A 23929-nucleotide genomic window follows, 5' to 3' on the forward strand; every position below is an offset into this window, starting at 1 on the left:
TTCTCCCCACAGGTGCCCAAAAATACCTTATTCCTTCATGCTTCACTAGCTCATGTATCTCTTTAGATTAATTTTTCCCAGTTCTGGCTTGGTTGTTTTTCTTATATCTGATTAAATAATGAGTGAAATAGGTTTTGATCACTAGCTCAGACTTGAAGTGTGTCTGTAATAGTTAACTCAACTTTTCTAGAAGCTCCTGACTGATTAGAAAGTTTATGTCAGTGCGATTTCTAACACCAAACTTAAGGTGATGTTGCGACAATCGTGTCTCTGGATTCGGGATAACTTCCTGGCATTGTTTTGGACTTTTTTACCCTATTAAATCTAGATCTAAATCATCCAATTTTACTTATTTTCATCCTTCCCTTTTTGATCTGTTTCAGAGAACAGATTTATGTAAAGATCAGCAATACAAAGTTATTTTTAGAAGACGTGACAGGGAGTAAGATTGTAATCAAACTCACTTTTTAAAAAGGGGAAATGCTCAGAATGAATTAAAATACTAAATGTGGTCCAGCACTGAAACGAATGCGTCATGAAATCTCTGATCTTTACAACTGGAACGGCAATCCACTTAACAAACCTCCACATAAGACTGAGGACATTGTAATTTGAGCACTTATAAATTATTTATTCAGATTTGTTCCGTTTGTCTTTAGGCCTTTCAGAAAGAGGACATTGATCCGTTGCAGACGCAGCTTCAAGACATCAGTTCCCTCGGCCAGCGCCTGATCCAAAATGCATCCAAAGGCACCAGCACCAAGAAGCTTGAAGATGACCTCGAGGAAGTCAACACAAAGTGGAACACCCTCAATAAAAAGGTTGTTTGTTTTATAATACTGGTCTGACTGATATCTGATCTTTGCTTTTGAATAGTGGGCATTAATGAAACTATAAAGAGATATTGTCAGTCTAATAACTCATCCGTTTGTTATTTGTTAGTGTAATACCGTGTTATACTTTGATGAGTCACTTGGTGCAGTTTTGAGTTGGCTTAAAACAGGTGACATCTATATTTACCATGTGGTCTGCAGATTGCTGAGCGTTCAGCCCAGCTGCACGAAGCCCTGTTGCGTTGTGGGAGGTTTCAGGATGCTCTGGAGTCGCTGCTCAGCTGGTTGACTGACACAGAGGAGCTTGTGGCCAATCAAAAACCTCCATCTGCAGAGTTCAAAGTGGTCAAGGCACAGATACAAGAGCAGAAAGTAAGCTGGTATAACGTGGTGCAAACACATAAACACACACTTACACTTCTGTTTGAACTCTTTCCACTTCAACACGAAAAAATCCACACAACATCATGACTTTGCCATTCATCTTATTTAATTGACATCCATTGTTAAACGTGAGTGTTGTACAAAAAGCTTTTGGTTTAACGGGCACTTAATTTGTGACTGTTAGATTTACTGTTCTTCACCACCAAGCATGCTCGCGGTCAGAGTGTGTTCAAGGCGCCCAATAACTCTCCTCCTTTGTTCACCTTTGACAGCTCTTACAGAGACTACTGGATGACAGAAAGCCAACAGTGGAGCTGATAAAAAAAGAGGGAGAGAAGGTTGGAGAACTGGCAGAGTCTGTGGATAAGGAGAAAGTTGCAAAAGAGATCGAATGCCTGGGGCAGAGGTGGGACACGCTGCTCAAGAAGGCTGAAAACAGGTCTGTATAGAACCCATGTCAAGTTAAACATCCTTCTAAATGCAATGCTTCAATGTGCTTCACAGTTGATTGTTGCTCATCAAAAGTTTTCCTAAGCTTTAAAGCATTTAGATTTTTCCCCTAAATTGAATTTGTGTTTTTTTTTTCCTGGGTTTGGATCTAGGGAAATATTCAAAACTTAAAAATATAAAACTCCTAAATTCACCCTAGCCTTCCTCCTACCAAAGCTTAAATGACTAGTTCAACATTTTAGGAAATACACTTATTCAATTCTCACCCAAAAATAGATGAGAGGATCAATATCATTCTAATGTTTCTGCTGTAAATATGAAGCTAGCCAGCAGCCGGTTAGCTTAGCACAAAGACTGGAAACGGGCTAGCCGTCGCCCCTTATTTCAAGTCTTTGTGCTAAGCTAAGCTAACTGGCTGCTGGTTGTAAGTAGCTTAGTGTGGTAGCATACCTATCTTCCCCGGGTCCTATGTTCCCCGGGTCCTATGTACCCTGCTTTGTGTGTGACCGGGAAACATCGGACCCTTGTTTAAGAAAAGGGTGGTCTGTTATTTTTTCCACAAACAATGCCGAATTCTCCGGCAAGTAGGCCTTTGTAGACCCTAACCCTAATCCTGACCCTAACCGTGATCCCTAACCCTAACAAAATGCTGAATTAAATCACCGGAGGCATAGGCTTATGCAACTGGGGACCATAGGGATGACCCCCTTAGTGTTCACTGTACAGACACGAGTGAAAACAAGGTTGTAAAAATGATGTTGTTAACATTAATAACATATCTGTTTAATAGGTTTGGTTGAAATAAGCTTGTCCGTCACTCTTTCCATTACTATGCTTAGCTTCTAATCCTCTGCTTTTACTATTTGCATAAATGTGTCAGGCACAAGCAACTAGAAAGCATCTTAGTGGTCACTCAGCAGTTCCACGAGACCCTCGAGCCCCTAAGTGAGTGGCTCGCCGCTACAGAGAAACACCTGGCCAACTCTGAACCAATTGGCACCGAGACGTCTAAACTGGAAGATCAGATCTCTCAGCACAAGGTAGTAACCATAATCTTAGATCATTACCATATGTCTTTCATTTTTATGACAATCAGTTTTGTCCAGATTCATTATTTTTAATTTTGTTACTTTAAGTTTGCGCTTTTGAGTATTTCCCATCCTGTAATTCATTAAATTTCAGTTTCTTATCTTTGTTTTGTGTGTGTGTGTGTGTGTGTGTGTGTGTTTTGTGTTTTGTGTCATATTTCCCTGGTTTGTTTTTCCCATCCCCTGTGGTCAGGCCTTAGAGGAGGAGATTATGAATCACAGTAAAAACCTGTTACAGGCCGTCAGTCTGGGTCAGATGCTCAGAACTGTGAGCTCGGTAGACGAAAAGGAGTTTGTTCAGTCCAAACTGGACGTCGCCCAGGCAAGTTACATAGAGCTCCAGGAGCGATGCAGGAGGAGGGCCGAGATGCTGCAGCAGGCTCTAGCAAACGCCCAGCTTTTTGGAGAGGACGAAGTGGCCCTCATGAACTGGCTCAACGAGGCCCACACGAGGCTGAGCGATGTGTCCGTGGAGGACTACAAAATAGATGTTCTAGAAAAGCAGCTGGCAGAACAACGGGTACACACTCCTCCTCAGGCCACACATTATGTTATCCTTTCATTTAAGTTGCATCAATCATGTTTCACTTTATTTTATTACGATTTGTGTGTCATGTATTGTTTATATTAGAGAGTTTCTTGTCACTCTCAATGACTTTCAAAGTTGTTTTTCCTTTTAGGCACTTCAAAGTGATATTGAGTTGAGGAAGAGGAATGTTGACCAAGCCATTTCTAATGGGATGGAACTTCTGAAGCAAACAACAGGCATGTCTGACTTTATGACTTTCCTATCACTGTTCATACCGTTGACTCTCAAGAAACAATGATGTCTCTGTAGTACACACCAAAGGCTTCTTGTGTTATTCATGGTACAGTACAACAGAAGACAAGGTCTTTTTCAGAATCGTCAATAAGCATTTTTGGAAAAGCACCAGGGTATTTAGACATTTTTCTTCTTTGGGAAATGCAGTTGGTTGCTGAGTTAGATGAGAAGATACCACCACCAGTGTTGTTGTCACCTTAAAGACTAGACTCCAGGGTGTTACCTTAGATAAAGCCAGACTAGCTGCTTCCCCATTTCCAGTCTTAATGCTAAACCAAGCTAACTTTCTGCTGGCTCCAGCAGACACAGAACTTACCATTGAGATATGTGAATAGTATCAATATTCTCATCGAATTCTCTCTGAAAAAGAGAATGAGTGAATTTCCCAACAAGTCAAACTATTTATTTAATTATAAAAGGGTTCATAATTGGATGCACATCAATTTCTGGATCCTGAATTGCCCCCCGGGGACAAATAAAGTTTTTTGAATTGAATTGAATTCTTTAATGTGTTGTGGGGGCATTCTTTCTTTTTTGACATGTTCCAGGCACTATTGCATTGAAATGTGTGGCCTCAAACACCTTTTTGTCTTTGAAACGTCACGGTCAGAATTTGTACGAGACGCTTCACACCTCTTGCTCCTGCTCTGTGTTCAGTCAAGCTAGCAGTATACTTTACTTCCCCATACTGAGGCAGAAATACGAACCCCCCTAAATTAATTTATGAAAATTGACTTTCTATAGGTGATGAGGTGGTTGTTATCCAAGGCAAACTGGACGGAATAAAAACAAAGTACTCTGAGATCAGCTCCATGAGTGACAGCGTTTTGAAGACATTGGAGCGGGTTTTGAGTCTCTCCACCAAGCTGCAGCATACTCATGAGGACCTGAGCTCCTGGCTCCAGAGAGTAGAGGCTGAGGTCAGCGCTTTTGCTGCCCAGGACCCAGTGGGCGAGCAGCTCATTCATGCACAAAGCAGACAGAAGGTAAGAGTTTCTACAATAAAAGTTTAAGGAGGAAATTAATACCACATGTAATAATAAAGATCAAATACTTCTGACACTCAGTGAGCTGCTTTACAAAAACACATCTGTGCATTCATCAAGCTGAAGTGTGTGTCATGTAATCTTATCCAGGCCTTATTGAAGGAGAGCAAAGGCCAAAAGCCTGTGATGGACAAGCTGAATGAGTTGAGCAGCTCTCTCCTGGATCTGATCCCCTGGCACACTCGTGAAGCACTGGACAAGCTGGTGACTGAGGATAATGAGCGGTACCGAGCCGTCTGCGACACCGTCACCCTGCAGGTCGACCAGATCAACGCTGATATACTCAAGTCACAGCAGGTAAAACAGAGGCACTATTATCGTTTTTTCCCCCTCTTCAACTTTAATTTCCGTATTCAATTAGCAATGGAAAATGATGGAAATGAGGTTTTTTTTGTCTCTTTTCAGTTTGAACAGGCCACAGACACTGAACTCTCCTGGCTGACTGAAGCTGAGAGGAAGTTGCTGTCGATGGGCGAGATCAGGCTGGAGCAGGACCAAACCACAGCCCAGCTCCAAGCACAGAAGGTTAGCCTATCAAGCCGTGTGTGTGTGCGTGTGTGCGTGCGTGTGCGTGCGTGTGCGTGTGTGTGTGTGTGTGTGGATAGACACAGGCCTCCATTTAAACAAAGTACAGTAAACACATCAGCTTGTTTTGTAACATCCAGCTGAACTCACTCTACCGGTTTTCCAGATCTTCTCCATGGACATCATGAGGCACAAAGATGCTGTGGATGATATTGTGAGAACAGGAAAGGCCATCATGAACAGCAAAAACCCAGAGGAGAAGGCAATCTTGAGGGTGAAAATAATTTATTTCCAGTTTTGAAACAGGTAGTTAATTATTAAGAATAAAAGTTAACAGATCTTCTTGGTTGTCAATCAGGCCAGGACCCAGACTCTCTTGGAGAAGTACGGCTTTGTCAGTCAGCTGAACTCAGAGCGCTGTCTGCAGCTGGAGCGAGCCCAGTCTCTGGCCGGTCAGTTCTGGGAGACCTATGAGGAGATGGGACCGTGGCTTCAGGAAACCTTGAGCGCCTTCGGCCAGCTGCCTCCACCGTCCATCGAGTATGAAAAACTCAGGCAGCAGCAAGAGGAACTCAGGGTAAGAAGCCAACAGACGCAGATGTTCAGTCCAACACTTTTATTTCCACAACGAAAAACTTAATGTGTTATATCCTCTCCAGCAAATGCGAGAACTGATTTCTGAGCACAAGCCCCACATCGACAAGATGAATAAGACCGGGCCTCAGTTACTTGAGCTCAGCCCGGTGGAGGGAGAGCCAATCAGAGAGAAGTACACAGCTACAGACCAACTTTACACCAAACTCAAGGCCGATGTCAAGCAGAGAGCCGCTACTCTGGATGAGGCCATCTCCAAATCCACCCAGGTGAGGAGCACCAAAAAACACATTTTATATTTTCAATGTGATGTCATAATGAAGTTTTTTTTTAAGTGCCAGGATTCTCAACAATTTCTGACATAGAGCCTTTTTGCTATGTGTGAAGTAGATAAATAAATAGAAACAGAAGAATACATTATTATAATATGTAACATGATATTAGTTTTACATGATGACCACGTTTTACCATCTATAGCTTTTTGAATCATGATTATTTTGTATTATGACTACAACGAACTATTATTTTTTGATTAATCTAATTTATTCATTATTTTCTTGATTCATCAATTGATAGTTTAGTCTATGAAATGTCAGAAAATGGTGAAAAAGGTCCATCACAATATTCCAGAGCCCAATTTGACATCTCCAAATGTCTTGTTATGTTAATCTAGCACTCCACAAATCACAGTTTCAGTTTTTTCAAATTTTCTGAGCCCATTTCCCCATCTTTCTTTAGTGACAATACTACGTAAATTAGAAATACAAACTGAGGCATTTCCTTCCCTCTTCTCCACCAGTTCCATGACAAAATTGACCCGATGCTGGAATCTCTGGAGCGGATCGCTGAACGCCTGCGGCAGCCTCCGTCCATCTCAGTGGAGGTGGACAAGATCAGGGAGCAGATTACTGAAAATAAATCCGTCTCCGTGGATTTGGAGAAGCTGCAGCCCTCTTATGAGACACTGAGGCAGCGAGGCGAGGAAATGATTGCACGATCTGAAGGAGCAGACAAGGATGTATCTGCCAAAGGTATATTATATCATCTTATTTGTTTTGTTTTATTCCCTTTATTTTTTATTTAAGTGAATCCAGTTAGAGGGTTTTTTTACTATCATGGGGCTTTGGAGTGATTACAAGAGCCAATAAGACAAATAATAATAAAAGGTCAACTGTAGTAAAAATATCAGAGGTATACACAATCATTGGCCAAAGCTTTAATTCTCCCCCTATCAAAAAATGTGCAATCATTCTTAAAATCCTTGGCTTAAGATCTCAGTTTGAGTTTTGGATTGGACATTTTTGGTTTACAACAGCTTTTCTCCAGGTGTGGCTTTAATGGGAATGGAAAAATCAAAGAAAGAGAGAAACAGTTTCTCATTAAACCTGTGAACGTATGATATGTGTTCCCCAGCACACACAGTTGAGGAATAAATGCTGCATTCCACATTTAACACATTTTATGTTAATATGTATTGTATATCAACCCCTCCACCCTCCACACACAAGTTGTTCAAGACAAACTGGACCAGATGGTGTTCCTCTGGAACGACGTCCAGGCCTTACTGGAGGAGCGGGAGGCAAAGCTGCTGGATGTTTTGGACCTGGCAGACAAGTTCTGGTGCGACCACTGCGCTCTCATTGTCACCATCAAAGATAGCCAGGACCTGCTGAGAGAGCTGGAGGAGCCCGGAGTCGATCCTTCAGTTGTCAAACAGCAGCAGGAGTTTGTTGAGGTAGAGAGATCCCCAAAAATGAAATTATTGAATCAACCAATGAGCGACGGAGCATTTTTTTTTAAAACTGCTGTTATTGTTTCTACAGGGATTTAAGGAGGAGATTGACGGGCTGCAGGAAGAGCTCGATGTGGTTCAAAACCAGGGCGCAGAGCTTATGACTGCCTGTGGGGAACCTGATAAACCTGTCATAAAGAAAAGTCTTGATGAGGTAATAAATACAATTCAAAAACCATCATCTTTACTCAGCCTTTTTTTTCTTCTTCACTTGCTGATACTTTGGAGTGTCCACATGGCTTGTGGTGACGTGCTTGTGTCATTTTTCCAGGTGAACTCAGCGTGGGAAAATCTCAATAAGACTTGGAAGGAGAGAGTGGAGAGACTGGAAGAAGCAATGCAGGCTGCTGTGCAGTTTCAGGACGGTCTGCAGGTACTTTGATCACTGCCGGATTGAATTTGAAAGGAATAACTTGAAATCATTTTCTGAATGAAGAGACGCTTTAAATTCTAAAGCATTGAAAACATCTTAAAGTTTAAGATGTTTTCAATGCCTCTGAAACGTACCCTAAATCCTAATTTTACTCACACAACTGGCTGTGTTTCATTACCGTTATTTCTATTCATCTTTATTATATATCTAATTATAGAAAGTAATTGTTCATCAAGACATGCACATGCATTTGAAAGTTGAACACACACAAGGAGCCAGACAGTTTTAAGACCCTCAAATTTAACCACAGTGCTTTTTTTTATTGGAATTGATTTTAGTGATACATTTTATGAGAGACCTATTAATTCTGAAACAATAAACACCAACCGCAGTGCTTTGCTATAATTGGCTCAAACTTTGACTTGTGTATAAAGTTCTTCTCTTCATGGTAGTAAACGTACGTCTGCTCTAATTTGACTAACTTTAAGGATCACACTCCTTTTAAGATTACGGTACTTTAGTTCAGAGCTTGTTTTTCATTTTTATTGCGTTTGTTTACATAGTTTGTCAGCTATATAGATTTACTACAGACCCACTGTTAGACTTAGCGCAAAACAGGACACTAGGTGTGAAACATGACTCTCAGTGCCTTAAGCTTTGTTTTTCTCTCAGTAACAATGGTTTCCCACATTTGCGCAGGGTATGTTTGACTGGGTGGATATTCTGGAGAGCAAACTGGATTCAATGTCACCCGTAGGCACAGACTTGGAAACTGTCAAGCAGCAGATTGTAGAACTCAAGGTAAAGTCTTGTTTTTGTGTTTAAATATACTTATATTTATATATATATATATATACTTATCTTATAATTCACTTCTGCTCTAGCTTATTCATTTAATTCCTTAACATTGCTGCTGTATTCAGTGCTACAGAGCTTCTTTCATATAACAGCCGTGTTTATGTTCAGTGCTTTATTCATAACCTGCCCTAGCTGGTACAAAAGCTCTATAAGAAAAATCATCTTTGATGTACAATAAGACGAATCTTGTGCTGAAGCGGTTGAGTCAGTAGGGTCAGATGTATTGTCCACATAGCTTTGTACTTGTGTTGACAGATTGGGTTGTACCACTGTATGTTTCAGGAGTTCAAAGGGGAGGCGTACCAGCTGCAGATCGAGATGGAGCGCTTGAACCACCAGGCAGGCCTCCTGCTGAAGAAGGTGACGGAGGAGGCAGATCGTTGCGCCATCCAGGAGCCAATGTCCGAGCTCAAGATGCTGTGGGACAGCCTGGATGAGAAGATCATCGGCCGCCAGGTCAGAAAAGAGAACCATGTAGATGGAAAGCGTCATTTAAAATGTAAAATTCTTGGCTAATGGACACTTTGCAGTTTGTAATTAAAGGTCCCATATTGTAAAAAGATTTCCATTTCTTTATGATAAAGCAGGTCGAGATGCTATATACATAGTGTTAAAATGAGCCATCATCACTTCTGTATCGTTATAATGTCACAATTATACTATATATAGGTAAAAAGTGGCGCTACAGTGCCATTACAGTCATTCTCTTCCTGCAATCACGGTGCAGAGATGCCAGGAGCGCAGATACGGAAGACCCAGAGAAGCTTACCAATTAGAGCAGACAGGGAGAAAGAGAAAGGTGCTAAAACGGAGCATTTCAGGGAGAGGGTAAATAAAGATTTTTTTCAGCCAGACACTATGAGAAAAATAATGGGATTTTTTTGAATATTAGAGCATGTGAAATGTTCTAGTAGAAACCTAAAATTTAAATATGAACCTGAAAATTGGCATAATATGGTCCTTAAATTCAGCATGTAAAATAACTCTTACAGAATCATATTTGCAATATACATTTACAGCTTTCTATGGACTATAAAACAGGCTCAACAATGGATCAAATAGACTGTGTAATATGCTGTATTATGTGCATGTCAAGTGTTTTCACGCTCTGCAATATCTATTGGTTTAATCTGTCATTAATCCAGCACAAACTGGAGGGAGGCCTTCTGGCTTTGGGCCAGTTCCAGCACGCACTGGACGAGCTGCTGGCCTGGATGAGCCACACCGAGGAGCTGCTCAATGACCAGAGGAAGGCTGGAGGAGACCCGAAAGCCGTCGAGATAGAGCTTGCTAAGCATCATGTATGACAAAAGTTTTTTTTTTCTACAAGTAAATTGACACATGTTTCACTAGGCAAAGGTACCTTTATATGACCATGAGATTGGCAAATGAGCATCGGAAAATGAACAAGGAGACGGTAGATTTATCCCATGCATATTTAGTGTTATCCTTTGTGCTTCAGATCCATCCATCCATCCATCCATCATCTTGCCATTTCTGGCTGCTTTATCTCTACAGGTTCTCCAGAATGATGTGATGGCTCATAAGGCGACAGTTGAGACGGTCAATAAGGCCGGTAAGGATCTGGTGGAGTCCAGCGCTGGAGAGGAGGCTTCTGGTCTGCAGAGCAAACTGGAGAACCTGAACCAGCGGTGGAAAGCAATCCTGGAGAAGACAGGACAGAGGAAACAAAAACTAGAGAGCGCTCTGCTTCAGGTATGATGATCACTTGCGGCATAACTTGATAGGCTGTGATTGATTATTTTCTCCCAGGGGAGCAAGTAAGTTATGTCAAAGTTGAACATTTGTTTTTGGAGGAGTAATCCCTATCTCTGTCCCCCTCCCTCCTCATTCTTTTTCTATTCATAACTTTGACCTTTAGAGGGGCGTCTGCATGTGAGGGAGGATATGAGAACCAGATATATGTCCTGGTTTTAAATCTCTATTCAAGAAATGTTTTTAAAAAATTCTTTGAAAACATAATCTGTTCCAGGATGAGAGGGTTTTTCATAGATGAGAATATTTATCGTGGAATAAGTGTGCCAGATAATCCAATCAAAGTAGGTTTCACTTGGTACCCAGCTAACTTACAAAGTTCAACTGTTTAAACCATTAATTTAAAATAAAAGCTACACTTTATTATTTTTGTGATTTTTTTTCTAATCTTCATTACATTACTTTTTTAGCCTTCTTCATTTATACTTCTGAATACTGCAGATAGCCACTAAATGAGTCGAAGGAATCAATAACTCAGACATCCTCCTCTCTGAGCCATAGGTTGCTAACAATGAGTGTGTGTGACACCTTTTGTCCTGACTCAGGTTGTATTGTGTTGTAGGCCCAAGGTTTCCATGGTGAGATAGAAGATATGCAGCAATGGCTGAAAGACACAGAACGTCAGCTGTTGGCATCAAAGGCTGTGGGAGGCTTACCAGACACGGCCCGGGAGCAGCTTAACGCCCATCTGGTATGTGTTTAACAATATGAAAGGCTGCATACAGATGGCAGGCTTGTGAGGAGACGACGGTGTCTTTTCTGTGTTTTAGCTGAAGTGTGAAAATTAAATGACACTGCAAAATACACTACTTGCATCCCCCATGCAGAAGACGACAAAAAAGCCTTTAAAGTGTTTCAAATTGATTCAGCCATGTCCGACTATAATGAATTTAGGAATGTTTCCCTTCTTTGTTTTCCCTTTCTCTAATGGAGAAACCAGAGACACTTTCACAACAAACTCTCCCTGAAGCAGCATCAGTAGTGGCATTTTATGGAACCAAAAACAGAGGGATTACTTGTGGGAACAAGTCTCTGAGCGTTTTTCGCCATTTTCGGATTAGATGTGGACATACAAATAAAATGTCATGAGAAATTCATCACACACAAACTTCAGCCATTGCAGACTCTCATATTGTTATCCAAAACTCAAGCAGAGCTGTAATTTAGTCTGTTTGACGAATGCATTGCTCCCCTCATATCATTGAGTTTTCTTGCAGGAGTTGTGTTCTGCCTTCGAGGTGAAGGAGGAGCTGTACCAGGAGTTGTTGAACAAGGGTCACCAGCTGCTCGCCATAACACCGGAGGGTCCAGACAGCAACACAGAGCAGGACCTATCCAACCTGAAGGACAAATGGGATGGCGTGCAGGGGAAGGTGGCTGAGAGAAAGGTAGGGAGTTAAGAGTTGTGGTGAGGGCGGTAGTGCGAAGCTGCTGTCAGTGTAATGATTCAAAACTTCAGCTTCTGAGAGATCGCTGACATACACTTGAGCCATGACTCTGTATTTGTAAGCCTCTAATCCCAGTGTTGATGATGAATGGTGTAAAGATGGCGTGCTGGCCATGGACACACAGGATGTGGTTACACTGTAGACCACAGCAGTCTGAGTCAGTGTGGAACAACTGTGGTCTTGTCTCAAACTGTATGTTGCCACAGTGACACTTGACAAGCATTGAGTAAGTAATAGAGCTTAGATAATATTAAAGCCAAAATAAAGACTCACTATCTTGTTCTTTTTGAAATTTTATTTATGTGTTATTACTTTCTGACAATGTTTTCTCACTTTTGTTGCTTCAATAAATAATCATCATCATTTAACATGACTAAACCTCTCTCCCTTACTATACCACTCTCGCTCCAGATATGGAGCTCCTCATTCTGGCCCGCTTGAGAGTTTGCTGTGACATTTTGATTTTGCTTCCTATTTACTTTGGTCCTGTTCCCGGGAATTCAAAGTCTGGTAAATCTTAGAGCTGCAGAGAGTTGCAGCTGCTGGCTAAACTCTCTTCAGCAATGTGACACCTCTCTAGTCGAGTGAGTCGGACACATTTTCCAAAGAGAAAAGAGTTTATTCAATAATAGAATAAGTACTGTCTGTAATGCTTTACATTGACATCCTTGTAATAAGCGTTAATAAATCCGTAGTAAGGGCCTTATAATTCCTTATAAGATGCTTAATTATAATGTGTAATATGACAATATAAGTGTTAATAAAAGCATTATAAACCGGTTTATTGTTAGATTATAAGACATTTAAAATACACTTTTAAGAAATGTATTATTATGAATTTATCAGCAGTTAACTTTGCACTGACCAATATTAACTATACTCTTTGCAAAAGCAAGAACAATACCTTATTAGGGTTTATTGCTATTATTAACATTTATATAGTCTTATTAATACATATTTTGAACAACCATTTTTTTAAGGACTTGTAAGGCCCTATTACCAATTATAAGGATATATAAATATATATAACGTTACCGTACCTTCTATTAAACTTCCATTCCATATTTAGCAAGACTCTCAACATGACCCACACGAGTAATACACAGAGAAAAATACATTATTGTCCATAACTGCCGTCAGGTTTGTAATGTCATCAACACAGCATTTGCAGCCATGTGATGAGCCAGTGGCCTCAGCTATAAAAAAAAAAAAAAAAAGAAGAAGAGGAAGAAGGATATTTTCCATTAATGGAGTCACTGTGGATGTTTCTCTTATTCAATTTAAAGCTCATCATTCCCTTTCTGCTCCGCCATCAGCCTCTCCAGAGATGTTAACTTCCTCTGTTTAAGTAGAGGTCATGTTCAGCACAATTGGAGTGTAATTGTTTTTTCCCCCTCCTCTTCATCTAGTGTTGTGGCAACCAAACGGTTTGTTTTTTTCAGCAGGAGGATACAGGTTATAACAGTGCTCTGTTCAGAGAGACAACAGGATTATGTCCATCTCTGTGTGTGGAGAGCCTGATGCAGTGTTGTGTCTACAGGTGAAACTAGAAGAAGCCTTGACGCTGGCCACAGATTTCCACAACTCGCTGCAAGACTTCATCAACTGGCTAACCCAAGCAGAGCAGACACTTAACATGGTTTCCCCTGCCTCCCTCATTATGGACACCATCATGTTTCAGATTGATGAGCATAAGGTAATGTTTGTACAAAGAGGAGGGTTACACGGCGTCTGAAGTGAAAATGAAATGCTGATGACATCAATGCTTTTACTGTTGTTTCTGATTCTAAGCGGAGGTGTTTTTTCAGTTCCCTACTTTTATCCAGCTGCTATACCAGTGAAAAAAATAGACATTATATAACTGTCATATAGAAAAAAGTTATTTGTTTACTAATTTAATATTCAGCTTTGCAATAAAGCCCACATTGACTGCTTTGTTATTCAGAACAAAGCTATTTTGATATTTTAACAACTGACCTGTACTTGTTTTCTTTCTGCACTGTGCAGATGTTTGTGACAGAGGTGAACTCCCACAGGGAACACATCATTGAGCTGGACAAGACAGGAACACATTTAAAGTACTTCAGCCAGAAACAGGACGTGGTCCTGATCAAGAACCTTCTGCTCAGTGTGCAAGGCCGCTGGGAGAAGCTGGTGCAGCGGTCTGTCGAGCGGGGTCGTGTGCTGGATGACGCCAGGAAGAGGGCGAAACAGGTACTTTTGTATTTTATTATCACTGGAAAAGCTCTTGAAATAGTATATCAAACATGTTTCATATTCTGTCTGCAGCTCACACAGCATGTTCATTAGTGTGAGCCCTTTTTTGTTACTTGAGCCTGAAAAAGCTAATCATCTGAACATTTAACAGGACTCGGCCATAAATCAAGTGAAATCATACCTCTTTTCAAAATGCCTTGTTTGTTTCTTTATCCTTTATTAGTTCCATGAAACATGGAATAAACTGATGGAGTGGTTGGACGAGTCCGAGAAAACTCTGGACTCAGAAGTGGAAATTGCAAACGATCCAGACAAAATCAAGACGCAGCTGGCACAGCACAAGGTGACTGAGCATCATCTTGTCATGCTTTACAGAGAAAATAATTAAAGTTATAATAACCAGGCACCTCTGAAAGCAGAGTTCCATTCATTTAAAAGAATGAATATTGAGGCAGCTGTTTAAGAGGCATATTAAACATGTAATAAATGAGTGTTGGAAGGACACGATTCAATAGCAAAAGCCCACATTGGAACACAGGGAACACATCATTGATGTATCTACAAAATGCATTAGTCGTGCATTTGCTTGCGTTACATACTACCCAGTCTCCTCTTGTGGACTCTTCAGTGTTATGTGGGGATATTGTGCTAATCCAGTCATAATCCCGGGATGCACCAAATGTATTAAGAGAGATCTTACTTTTGCATACCTTTAATCTCTGTGGAGCAGTGGCTCTTGAGTTTTGACCCTTTTTTTGATCCCTCACAGTCTCCTTAATCACAAAGCACACACACATACAGTGGCATTTCTTTAATGCATGGAGCTTTTTGATGACAGTGTTTCTCATACACAGGATTTCCAAAAATCAGTGGGCAGCAAGCACTCAGTGTATGACACCACCACTCGAACAGGACGGGCCCTTAAAGACAAGACCTCCCTTCAGGATGATAATCAGAAGCTCGACGACATGCTGAGTGAGCTGAGGGACAAATGGGACACGGTTTGTGGCAAGTCAGTAGAAAGGTAAAGATACACCTTCCCGCATTTTTGCTGTTTTTTTTACCTAATCAATTCTTCATTCCCCTTTAATGATTTGTTCTCTCCCGCAGACAAAACAAGCTCGAGGAAGCCCTGTTGTTCTCCGGACAGTTTACAGACGCTCTCCAGGCTCTCATTGACTGGCTGTACAGAGTGGAACCTCAGATGGCTGAGGACCAGCCCGTACATGGAGACATAGACCTGGTTCTCAACCTGATAGACAACCACAAGGTAGGAAACGACACCAGACCACATCGCAGCAAAGCTTTGTTGATCTGCTGGTCAAAAAAAAGTCTTTAGCGGCAGCATCAACTTTAAAAGCATAAAGGTTTTCACTGCTTTATTAACCTCACCCATTTCCTTTCATCGCTGTTTGTTTCTCATCATAATAGACAACAAAGGACACTTAAACCACACCAGGTTGGATTATTAATCCAAACAACAAAAGGGCTAGCATTGTAGTACCTTTCCACAGAGAGTCCCTGTTCTTTGAAGTTTTCTGTCCAGCAAAGATGTCTGTGAAACTGATGTTATGTTTGCTCATCATGTTGTTGTAATAATAAATGCACTCAATCAGTGACGGAAGTAATTCTGTGTATTGTTGCACCAACAGCTCTGACTCTCTTGAAGTTGAATGTTCCACAAGTGCAATTTCCCCCTGTGCCTTTTCATTGAAGTTATAAATATCCGAAATACACTTGAATTACATAAATAGTAAACTAGTTAATAAGATGTATTTAGGTTCATGTTGTTTGACAGTGTCCTTACCTGATTGGTGGCTCCAGGTTTTCCAGAAGGAGTTGGGAAAGAGGACAGTGAGCGTTCAGGCCCTAAAACGTTCAGCCAAGGAGCTGATTGAGAGCAGCCACGATGACTCGTCGTGGGTCAAAGCCCAGATGCAGGAGCTGAGCACTCGCTGGGAGACGGTGTGCAACCTCTCAGTGTCCAAACAGGCCCGACTGGAGCAGGCCCTGTGTCAGGTACTGTGGATCTCCTACAGGGGTTAGACAGAAGGTGAACTGACTCTGTGAGCCTAACTGATCTGTGTCCTCTGGCTGCAGGCTGAGGAGTTTCACTCGACCGTTCATATCCTGTTGGAGTGGCTGGCTGAGGCAGAGCAGAGTTTGCGTTTCCATGGCACTCTGCCTGATGATGAGGAGGCGCTACAGGCGCTCATCGAACAACACAAGGCAAGCACTGCAATTATTTATATTGTTTTATCTTCAAGCCATATTTGCTCATTTTCAGGTTCATACTTGTGTTTCGGGTTTCTACTAGAATATGTTTACATACTTGAATGTTCAAAAAACAAAAACTGCAAAAAAAAAACTCTGATTCAGTCAGCGGTTTCCAGATCTTCCACATCTGTGCTCTCTGCATCTCTGCATTGTCATTGCAGACTATAACGGCACTGTAGCATCACTTTCTACCTATATATAGTATAGTTGTGACATCACAACTGTCCAGAAGTCCTAACGGCTCGTTTAAAAGCACAGTTTCTGAATACAGGATGTGTGAAATTTCTGTGTGGATTGAATGTTTTGATACTTTTTATACAGCTCCTTGACCTGCTTTATAATAAAAAAGAGAGATGGAAATCTATATGGGACCTTAAGATAAATTCTAAGTTTTCATATTTGAATTTGACATTTTCACCGTTTTGGTTGTTTTAATACATACATTTAACATGCTGGCATCTTTTTTGTCTTTTGCTTGAGTTAACAGTTAAGACCCTCATTCTGTAACTGGATCATGTCTTCAAATAGATGCCATGTCATCTTTCGTGCCAATAATGCAGTGCTGTAAACATTTGTCTTAGCTATGATTCCCTCTTACTGAAACAGCTCCAACTCCAATATAAAAACAACTTGCAATCTATCATTTTAATGTTTGCTTAAGAGAACCCGCTTGTTAATCTAAATCTTGTTCCCATTTGCTGTTTTTAAGGAGTTCCTGAAGAAACTCGAGGATAAACGAGTGGCTTTAAATAAAGCAACCGGTATGGGAGAGGCCATTCTGGTCATATGCCATCCAGACTCTATCACAACCATTAAACACTGGAACACCATCATTAAAGCCAGGCTTGAAGAGGTCAGTTCACAGCTGCATGCATGCCTTTCATACCAACAGGTATAGCAGGGCACAATTACACAATTTGGATGCGTCAAACTACAACAGACTTCCTCCGGCTTTTTTTTTCTCAAATTTTAATTTTATGGTTGCCTCTTATGTGCGTGCCTCGTCACACAAAGGGAATTTCTCTTTTTCTATTTAGTGTGAATAATGTGTGTCATGTTACTACAGGTGCAGGCTTGGGCAAGGCAGCACCAGCAGCGACTGGCCTCAGCCCTCACTGAGCTGTTAGCCACTCAGGACCTGCTGGAGAATCTGCTGACCTGGCTGCAGTGGGCTGAGACCAACCTCAACGATAAGGACAAGGAGCAGCTGCCGCAGGAGATCGAGGAGGTCAAAATCCTCATAGCAGAACACCAGGTAAAGTAAAGCTGCAGAAAAAATTACACAAGCGTAGGGTTTTTTTTCTTTCAGTAGTTGATTGATGTGTACATGAACCAAACTGGAATCATACTTATTGCTTTTCCCTGCAGGCATTCATGGAGGAAATGACCAGGAAGCAACCAGATGTTGACAAAATCACAAAGACACACAAAAGGAAGGCTGCTTTGGAGACCCCAATCCAGTCACACATCCCCGTGCTCGAGAAAGGAAGAACTGGAAGTACGGTTCACACAAATAGCCCTCATAGAGCGTGACCCGAGCCATCTGGCCTGTTGTTTAGTCACTGCACTGTTGTTTTGTGAAATGACATCCTCATCGTGTACATTTTAACACCTGGAATGATGTCACTGCTATTCTATTCCTCCTGATTACACGATGAGAGCACAGTCATTATGAAGATTTTTGTCTCTCACTTGCAGGAAAACGTTCTCCCACACAAACGATGTATGCGTCAGCAACACAGCCTCCCATTGAAACCAAGAACCCGCGTGTTAACCTGCTTGTTACTAAGTGGCAGCACGTGTGGCTGCTGGCTTTGGACAGAAGGAGGAAACTCAACGACGCCTTGGACAGACTGGAGGAGGTAATCAAGCGTTCTAAGTATGATTGCAAATACTTTGTCTTTTACTGAAAAAATGGCACTCATATCACCCTATTGTTTCTGTGCAGCTGAAGGAATTTGCCAACTTTGACTTTGATGTATGGCGTAAGCGCTACATGCGCTGGATGAACCATAAAAAGTCTCGTGTCATGGACTTCTTCCGCCGCATTGACAAAGATCAAGATGGCAAGGTGACCCGACAGGAGTTCATAGAGGGCATCCTCTCTTCCAGTAAGTGTCCGACATTTAAACTCACACCTGAACAGCATGTACCCCAGCCAGCAAAATGCTCATCTTGTACCACTCTAATGGCTCTTCAATAGAATTTCCCACCAGTCGTCTGGAGATGAGCGCCGTGGCAGACATCTTTGACAGAGACGGTGACGGCTACATTGACTACTATGAGTTTGTGGCGGCTCTTCATCCCAACAAGGACGCTTACAAACCGCTAACAGATGCTGACAAAATTGAAGATGAGGTGAAATGAACTCTCATGCTCAGTTTTTCATTTTAACTGTTTAGGGAATTGCTATTTGATAAAATGTTCTCTGTTTGTAGGTTACACGGCAAGTAGCAAAATGCAAATGTACAAAACGATTCCAAGTGGAGCAAATCGGTGCCAACAAATACCGGGTAAGCACATTTTTAACCAAATATTTTACTAAAAGTCAATGGTTCAACACATAAACACAGTGCTACAATTGTGAAATGTTTTAAATACTTGCTGCTCAGTTTCATGGAAAGGTAAGTGCTGCATATACAGTGAAGGCAAATGCATGGTAAAAACTAACTTTTCTATATTTTTACTGTTCCTCACATCACCAGTTCTACCTTGGAAACCAGGTACATATGAAAGTCGTCTTCTGCTTTCACCCCTCTGTTCTGTGCCTTATCAAGCCTTATTTCATACACCATGTTTGCTTTCCAATTAACACTCTCTGCCCAAAGACCTGGCTGATGTTTACAGACTGAAACTCATAAGTAGAAATAAGGCTCTATGGCTGTCTGAATTAATCTATAAGGAACTTTGGCCTAAGATGTGTTTTAAGTCTATGTATTTTTATTTATTTAAAATGACTAATGAAGGAAGCGTTTAAGGTCCTATGTGTTTCAGTTTTATGATATTGATTGTAAAACAAAACAATCCAGGTGAATAATAGTGCAGTAGTTAATCTGCTTTTGAGTTTCAGAAAATACAATATTACAAGCCAATATCATTTCAGCCCATATTTTATTAGTGAACGGGCATAAATTCATCTGCTGGGCAGTTTGGACAATAAAGCTTTCTGTGTGCTTGCCTTTGGCGCTTCAGTATCATTGGAATGATTTACCTCAACACTGGCTGACATACTTTTGTTTAACTGTTTTATTAATTTATTTTCATAGTGGGGCAACCTTGATGATTTCAATGAATACTTTGCTTTTCATTTTACCCACTGAGTTAACATGTCTTGACAAATTGCATGTTGCAGTTTAAAAGTCATTACTGATTTGTATGTGTTCATATGCCACATGCTTCCTGAAGCTTGTTTGGATTAAGATTAATAATGGGAGGTGTTAGTAAGAGGGGATAGGGGCATTAGTGTTGGTTTGTGAACTAGTTTGTATTGATGTGTTACACAACAATGAATTTAAATAATTCTTTTGACAGTTTGGTCTGGTTCACTGCTTACATGACTCCTTAATCGGCGATGAGACAATAGCAAACAGGGAAAATCAAAATCTTACCCCCCACCTACACGTTGCAGTTTTGGAAAGCTGTATCCTGGTAAATAGTTGCTCTTAAGATGTTTCTTGTGCCTTTTTTCCTCCAGATCATCATCACATTTAATGTATTTGATCACTTAAATCACCAGTGGCATTAAATCATTATAATAATCATACATAAGTTGCAAGATTTTGTTCTACCAGTTGAATAGACATCATGAGATTATAGGCACCTAGCGGGGGGTCATCATTGTTTGGTCATGTCTGCGTGTCACACTGTGGTGGATTAGACGGAAATGATTTGAACCATTCCTCATGTTGTTCTCGCTGTGCCATTGGAGCTAGCTGCATTGAATCTGCATCAGTGTACAGTAAATGCATCCTGAGCATTTGAGTCGTAGTTGTAGAAAGTGCAACAAAGTGCTGAATTGCAGGAGATTGCTGTGTGTCTGCTTGATCAGTACGTGGAATTGTTTTTGACAGAAAGCATGCGGCTGTGATCGTCCTGTGTCAATTATGTCTTTGTGCTTATGCTCGTGGTCACATCCAACTGGCTGACTTCTGTCTGTTACCTCATAAAGCCTGAAGTATTCACATCCATAATCAGTGTTCTTGTGATTGGTATGTGTGGTTGGTATGATGAAAGTAGGTTATTATACACTAGTGCCTCCTGGTGGTAAAATAATGTGCCTTCAGTTTATTCTTTTTTTCACAGGTTCAACCTTCAGGAATTGCAGCAGACACTATCGGACCAAACTCATACATTACAACTAGAAACCACACATTACCGGAAATTCTTTAATTTTAATTGTTTTAAGTAACAAGGAGTACTTTCTGTTTTTTATTGGCTAAGATAATACACACAGATACCAATATACAATAATAAGCAAATATTAGTTTATACAATGACTAAACTCATCAAAGCAAGGTATGAAAAAATAAAGTCACTTTAGCATGAACCTATTTAGAATGAATGGACTTGCATCCAGACACACCAGCAGTCACTACTAGAAGAAAACCAGTTGGATTGACTTTTTGTGTCATTTGTCTTTAATAATGAAAAGTGAAAATGTACGTTTTTGTCTCATAATCCTGTTTGTGTAAATCTGTGCAACATGGAAGAGAAATCAGTACTTAAGTGGACAAAAAAAAGCATCTTTGGTGGCTGTTTGTTTATGCATGGAAGATTTTGATTCAAGGTGTCTAATTCCCCCCAAAAATAATTAATTGGATCAAATGTCATTCTCCAAACCAGTTTGGTTTCCAGTGTTGCACAGTTTCTAACCTGCAGTTAGAGCGCGTTCAAACAGAGGTCAGTGTTTTCACACGACCCCTCTCTGCTTTTCTTCCTCCCCCCAAACTGTAGTTTGGAGACTCTCAGCAGCTTCGTCTAGTACGGATTTTACGCAGCACTGTGATGGTGCGAGTGGGAGGAGGCTGGATGGCTCTGGATGAGTTCTTGGTGAAGAACGACCCTTGTCGAGGTGAGTTCAAAAGTTTAACACTACAAGTCTCAAAGCAGGGCTTATGAAATAATCACTGACACACTGTAATGTGTAGTCATCTAATTCAGCCAAGAATTACTTGAAAATAACAGTTGGACAGTAGGTCATTCATCCATTTAAAAAAAAATCTCTTTAGGGAGGTAAACATTGCTGGGGTCTCCATTTTGATTGTCCAATTTCTGATTTACAAAAAAAGCAACATTATGTTATGAATATATAACAGAGAGTGAAAATCAAAGCCACACTGTGTCATAAATGATACTGTTTAATTAGTATTAAATGTGAACAGAAATCATTATAACTTGTTTAGGGTGATCATACATAGGTATACCTTACATTACTTAATATAATCTGTAATCTTAAGTAATGTATGGTACAGTATAGTCACCTAATTTCTCAGTGAAGAGAGAAATAAACTGTGATATTGTTTTCACCAAAACCACATGGAAAATATTATTAGCATTCAGAATAACGGGCTGTAAAGGGATTAGTACTTTCTCAGCTTCAGATCCATCAAAAGTTTTGGAGAGTTTTAAGCAGGACTGCCCAACCCTGCTCCTGGAGGGCCACTGTCCTGCGTGTTTTAGGTTTCTCCCTGCTCTAACACACTTGAGTCTAAAGATTTTCAAACCTGTGTGAGTTTCAGCTGCTTGATAACAAGCACATCATTAGATTCAGGTGTGTTGGAGCAGAGAGAAACCTAAAACATGCAGGACAGTGGCCCTCCAGGAGCCGGGTTGAGCAGCCCTGGTTTTAAGAGTCTAATCCTCAGTTTGAATATAAGTGGAAGTAACAACTGTGTCTGTCTTTTATCTGATTTATACTTTAATTTAATCCGAATCATGTTAGTAGTTATTTGCTTTCTTCTTAAAGTATTTTCTCTTAGTGAAATAACACAGTAAGAATAAAATTATATCTTAGAAAATGACTTTAATATGTTTGCAGATTTTTAGTATGAATTTGTCATTAATGTTGAGAGTAAGAATAGTTATTTATAGTTTTAGGTAAAGTGCAAAGTCAAAGTACAATTACTGATCACAGCCCTACATGTGTATTTTATTTTAGTGCAAACGCTTGATGTACTCCGCTTGTTTCTGCTACTGTAACTTCTGTATTATTGATCAATTTCTGTATTTCCTGCTGAGCCTTCCTCCTGCTGAACATGATATCATTTTTTCTAGTTCATCACCACGGGAGCAAAATGTTGCGCTCGGAATCAAACTCTTCAATTACTCAGTCTCCTATAGGTTGGCAAATCTCAAACTTTCTCACCTTGCTCCATGAACCCACCAGTGGTATGTGTGTCTGCACATCCGAGTGTGTGCCGCTTGTGTTGGTGTACCGTCGCTGTGTGTGTCTGAGGGGGCTTGTGGTGAATGGCATTCTCAAAAACCGGCTCCACTCACAATCAACTTTCATTCAGCTCCCGGCTGGTTTTCATGCATGCTGTAGTTCTGTGTGAGTCACATCACCTGTTGTCACTTTCTCTCAGGCGCTATTTTGGGACTTCATTTGCTAAATTAGCTCTTTGTCTCTCTCTCATGAGCTGAGCTTCTTTTGCACTTTTCAGGTTTGCTTGACAATCAAACAAACAAAACCCCATGAGAGATCTCACAGATGCTTAGCGGAATATATTACCTCCAAATATAAAACTGAGTAACTTCGTCATTGGGGAAAATGATGAAGATATCTCCGTATAACACACACACACACACACACACACACACACACACACACACACACACAACAAAACTGAAACAGTATTTATTGCACTGTTTTCTTTGTTTGACAGTGTAGCTTAGTGATTCAATCTGCATGTAAGCCAGTTTGTTTTTAACACAACTGATGCAAGGTCTGTTTGGTTTATTCTGTTTACGTCATGTTTCCTTGGTTTTGTAGTTCCTCTAAGTTGAGCTGTTATGGTGTGGGTGTGTTTGGGCACACTTTTCACCGTTTGTTTATCAGTCCAAGCAAACAAAGACGGTTTGCTGGTTGAGAAACAAAGATTTATTCCACTGCTGTTGCAGCAGTCTGGATGAGATGTGAAACAGCATGTGTTTTCATTGTTCATTGAGTATTTGAAATGTTCTGCTTTATTTGAAATCACATCATGTAAACACTTTATTTTATGTTTCCCTAATAATTTTCCAATAAGTTATTTAGACGTTCCCCGGAATAACTATGTAATGTGTTGCTAATGGCAAAAACATAGACAGTGGCTGTGTTTGAAATTGCATCTGCATACTACACTACATACGGCACACTGCCTGCTAAATTTTTGATTAAACGTTACTGGTCCGAGCCACCGTTCAATGAATCTTGTTCATCACAAATGTAAATCAACATGACTTTT

At 40.6% G+C, this 23929-nt stretch overlaps 1 protein-coding gene across 14 annotated transcripts in view; it reads left to right on the top strand.

The window, feature by feature from the left end:
• dst (dystonin) overlaps positions 1–23929 on the top strand; it is a 98994-nt gene that overhangs the window by 71279 nt on the left and 3786 nt on the right. For 11 of the 14 annotated variants that reach the window (XM_083922824.1, XM_083922814.1, XM_083922823.1 and 8 more), the window contains 39 exons: positions 660–821; positions 1035–1205; positions 1490–1656; positions 2548–2707; positions 2949–3275; positions 3436–3520; positions 4323–4564; positions 4715–4921; positions 5030–5149; positions 5316–5423; positions 5508–5726; positions 5809–6012; positions 6543–6774; positions 7252–7478; positions 7567–7689; positions 7807–7908; positions 8608–8709; positions 9049–9222; positions 9912–10067; positions 10285–10482; positions 11105–11233; positions 11760–11930; positions 13531–13686; positions 13998–14204; positions 14431–14550; positions 15062–15231; positions 15318–15477; positions 16032–16226; positions 16308–16436; positions 17194–17337; positions 17551–17739; positions 17853–17982; positions 18183–18346; positions 18433–18595; positions 18688–18842; positions 18923–18997; positions 19190–19207; positions 21438–21555; positions 22758–22871. In XM_083922824.1, the coding sequence (XP_083778950.1) occupies positions 660–821; positions 1035–1205; positions 1490–1656; positions 2548–2707; positions 2949–3275; positions 3436–3520; positions 4323–4564; positions 4715–4921; positions 5030–5149; positions 5316–5423; positions 5508–5726; positions 5809–6012; positions 6543–6774; positions 7252–7478; positions 7567–7689; positions 7807–7908; positions 8608–8709; positions 9049–9222; positions 9912–10067; positions 10285–10482; positions 11105–11233; positions 11760–11930; positions 13531–13686; positions 13998–14204; positions 14431–14550; positions 15062–15231; positions 15318–15477; positions 16032–16226; positions 16308–16436; positions 17194–17337; positions 17551–17739; positions 17853–17982; positions 18183–18346; positions 18433–18595; positions 18688–18842; positions 18923–18997; positions 19190–19207; positions 21438–21555; positions 22758–22871 (6193 nt within the window). The remainder of the gene's footprint in view (positions 1–659; positions 822–1034; positions 1206–1489; positions 1657–2547; positions 2708–2948; positions 3276–3435; positions 3521–4322; positions 4565–4714; positions 4922–5029; positions 5150–5315; positions 5424–5507; positions 5727–5808; positions 6013–6542; positions 6775–7251; positions 7479–7566; positions 7690–7806; positions 7909–8607; positions 8710–9048; positions 9223–9911; positions 10068–10284; positions 10483–11104; positions 11234–11759; positions 11931–13530; positions 13687–13997; positions 14205–14430; positions 14551–15061; positions 15232–15317; positions 15478–16031; positions 16227–16307; positions 16437–17193; positions 17338–17550; positions 17740–17852; positions 17983–18182; positions 18347–18432; positions 18596–18687; positions 18843–18922; positions 18998–19189; positions 19208–21437; positions 21556–22757; positions 22872–23929) is intronic. The other 3 variants (XM_083922825.1, XM_083922819.1, XM_083922822.1) reach the window with 2 other exon arrangements.

Source organism: Echiichthys vipera (genome assembly GCF_963691815.1).
Source record: "Echiichthys vipera genome assembly, chromosome: 11".
Taxonomy (NCBI): domain Eukaryota; kingdom Metazoa; phylum Chordata; class Actinopteri; order Perciformes; family Trachinidae; genus Echiichthys; species Echiichthys vipera.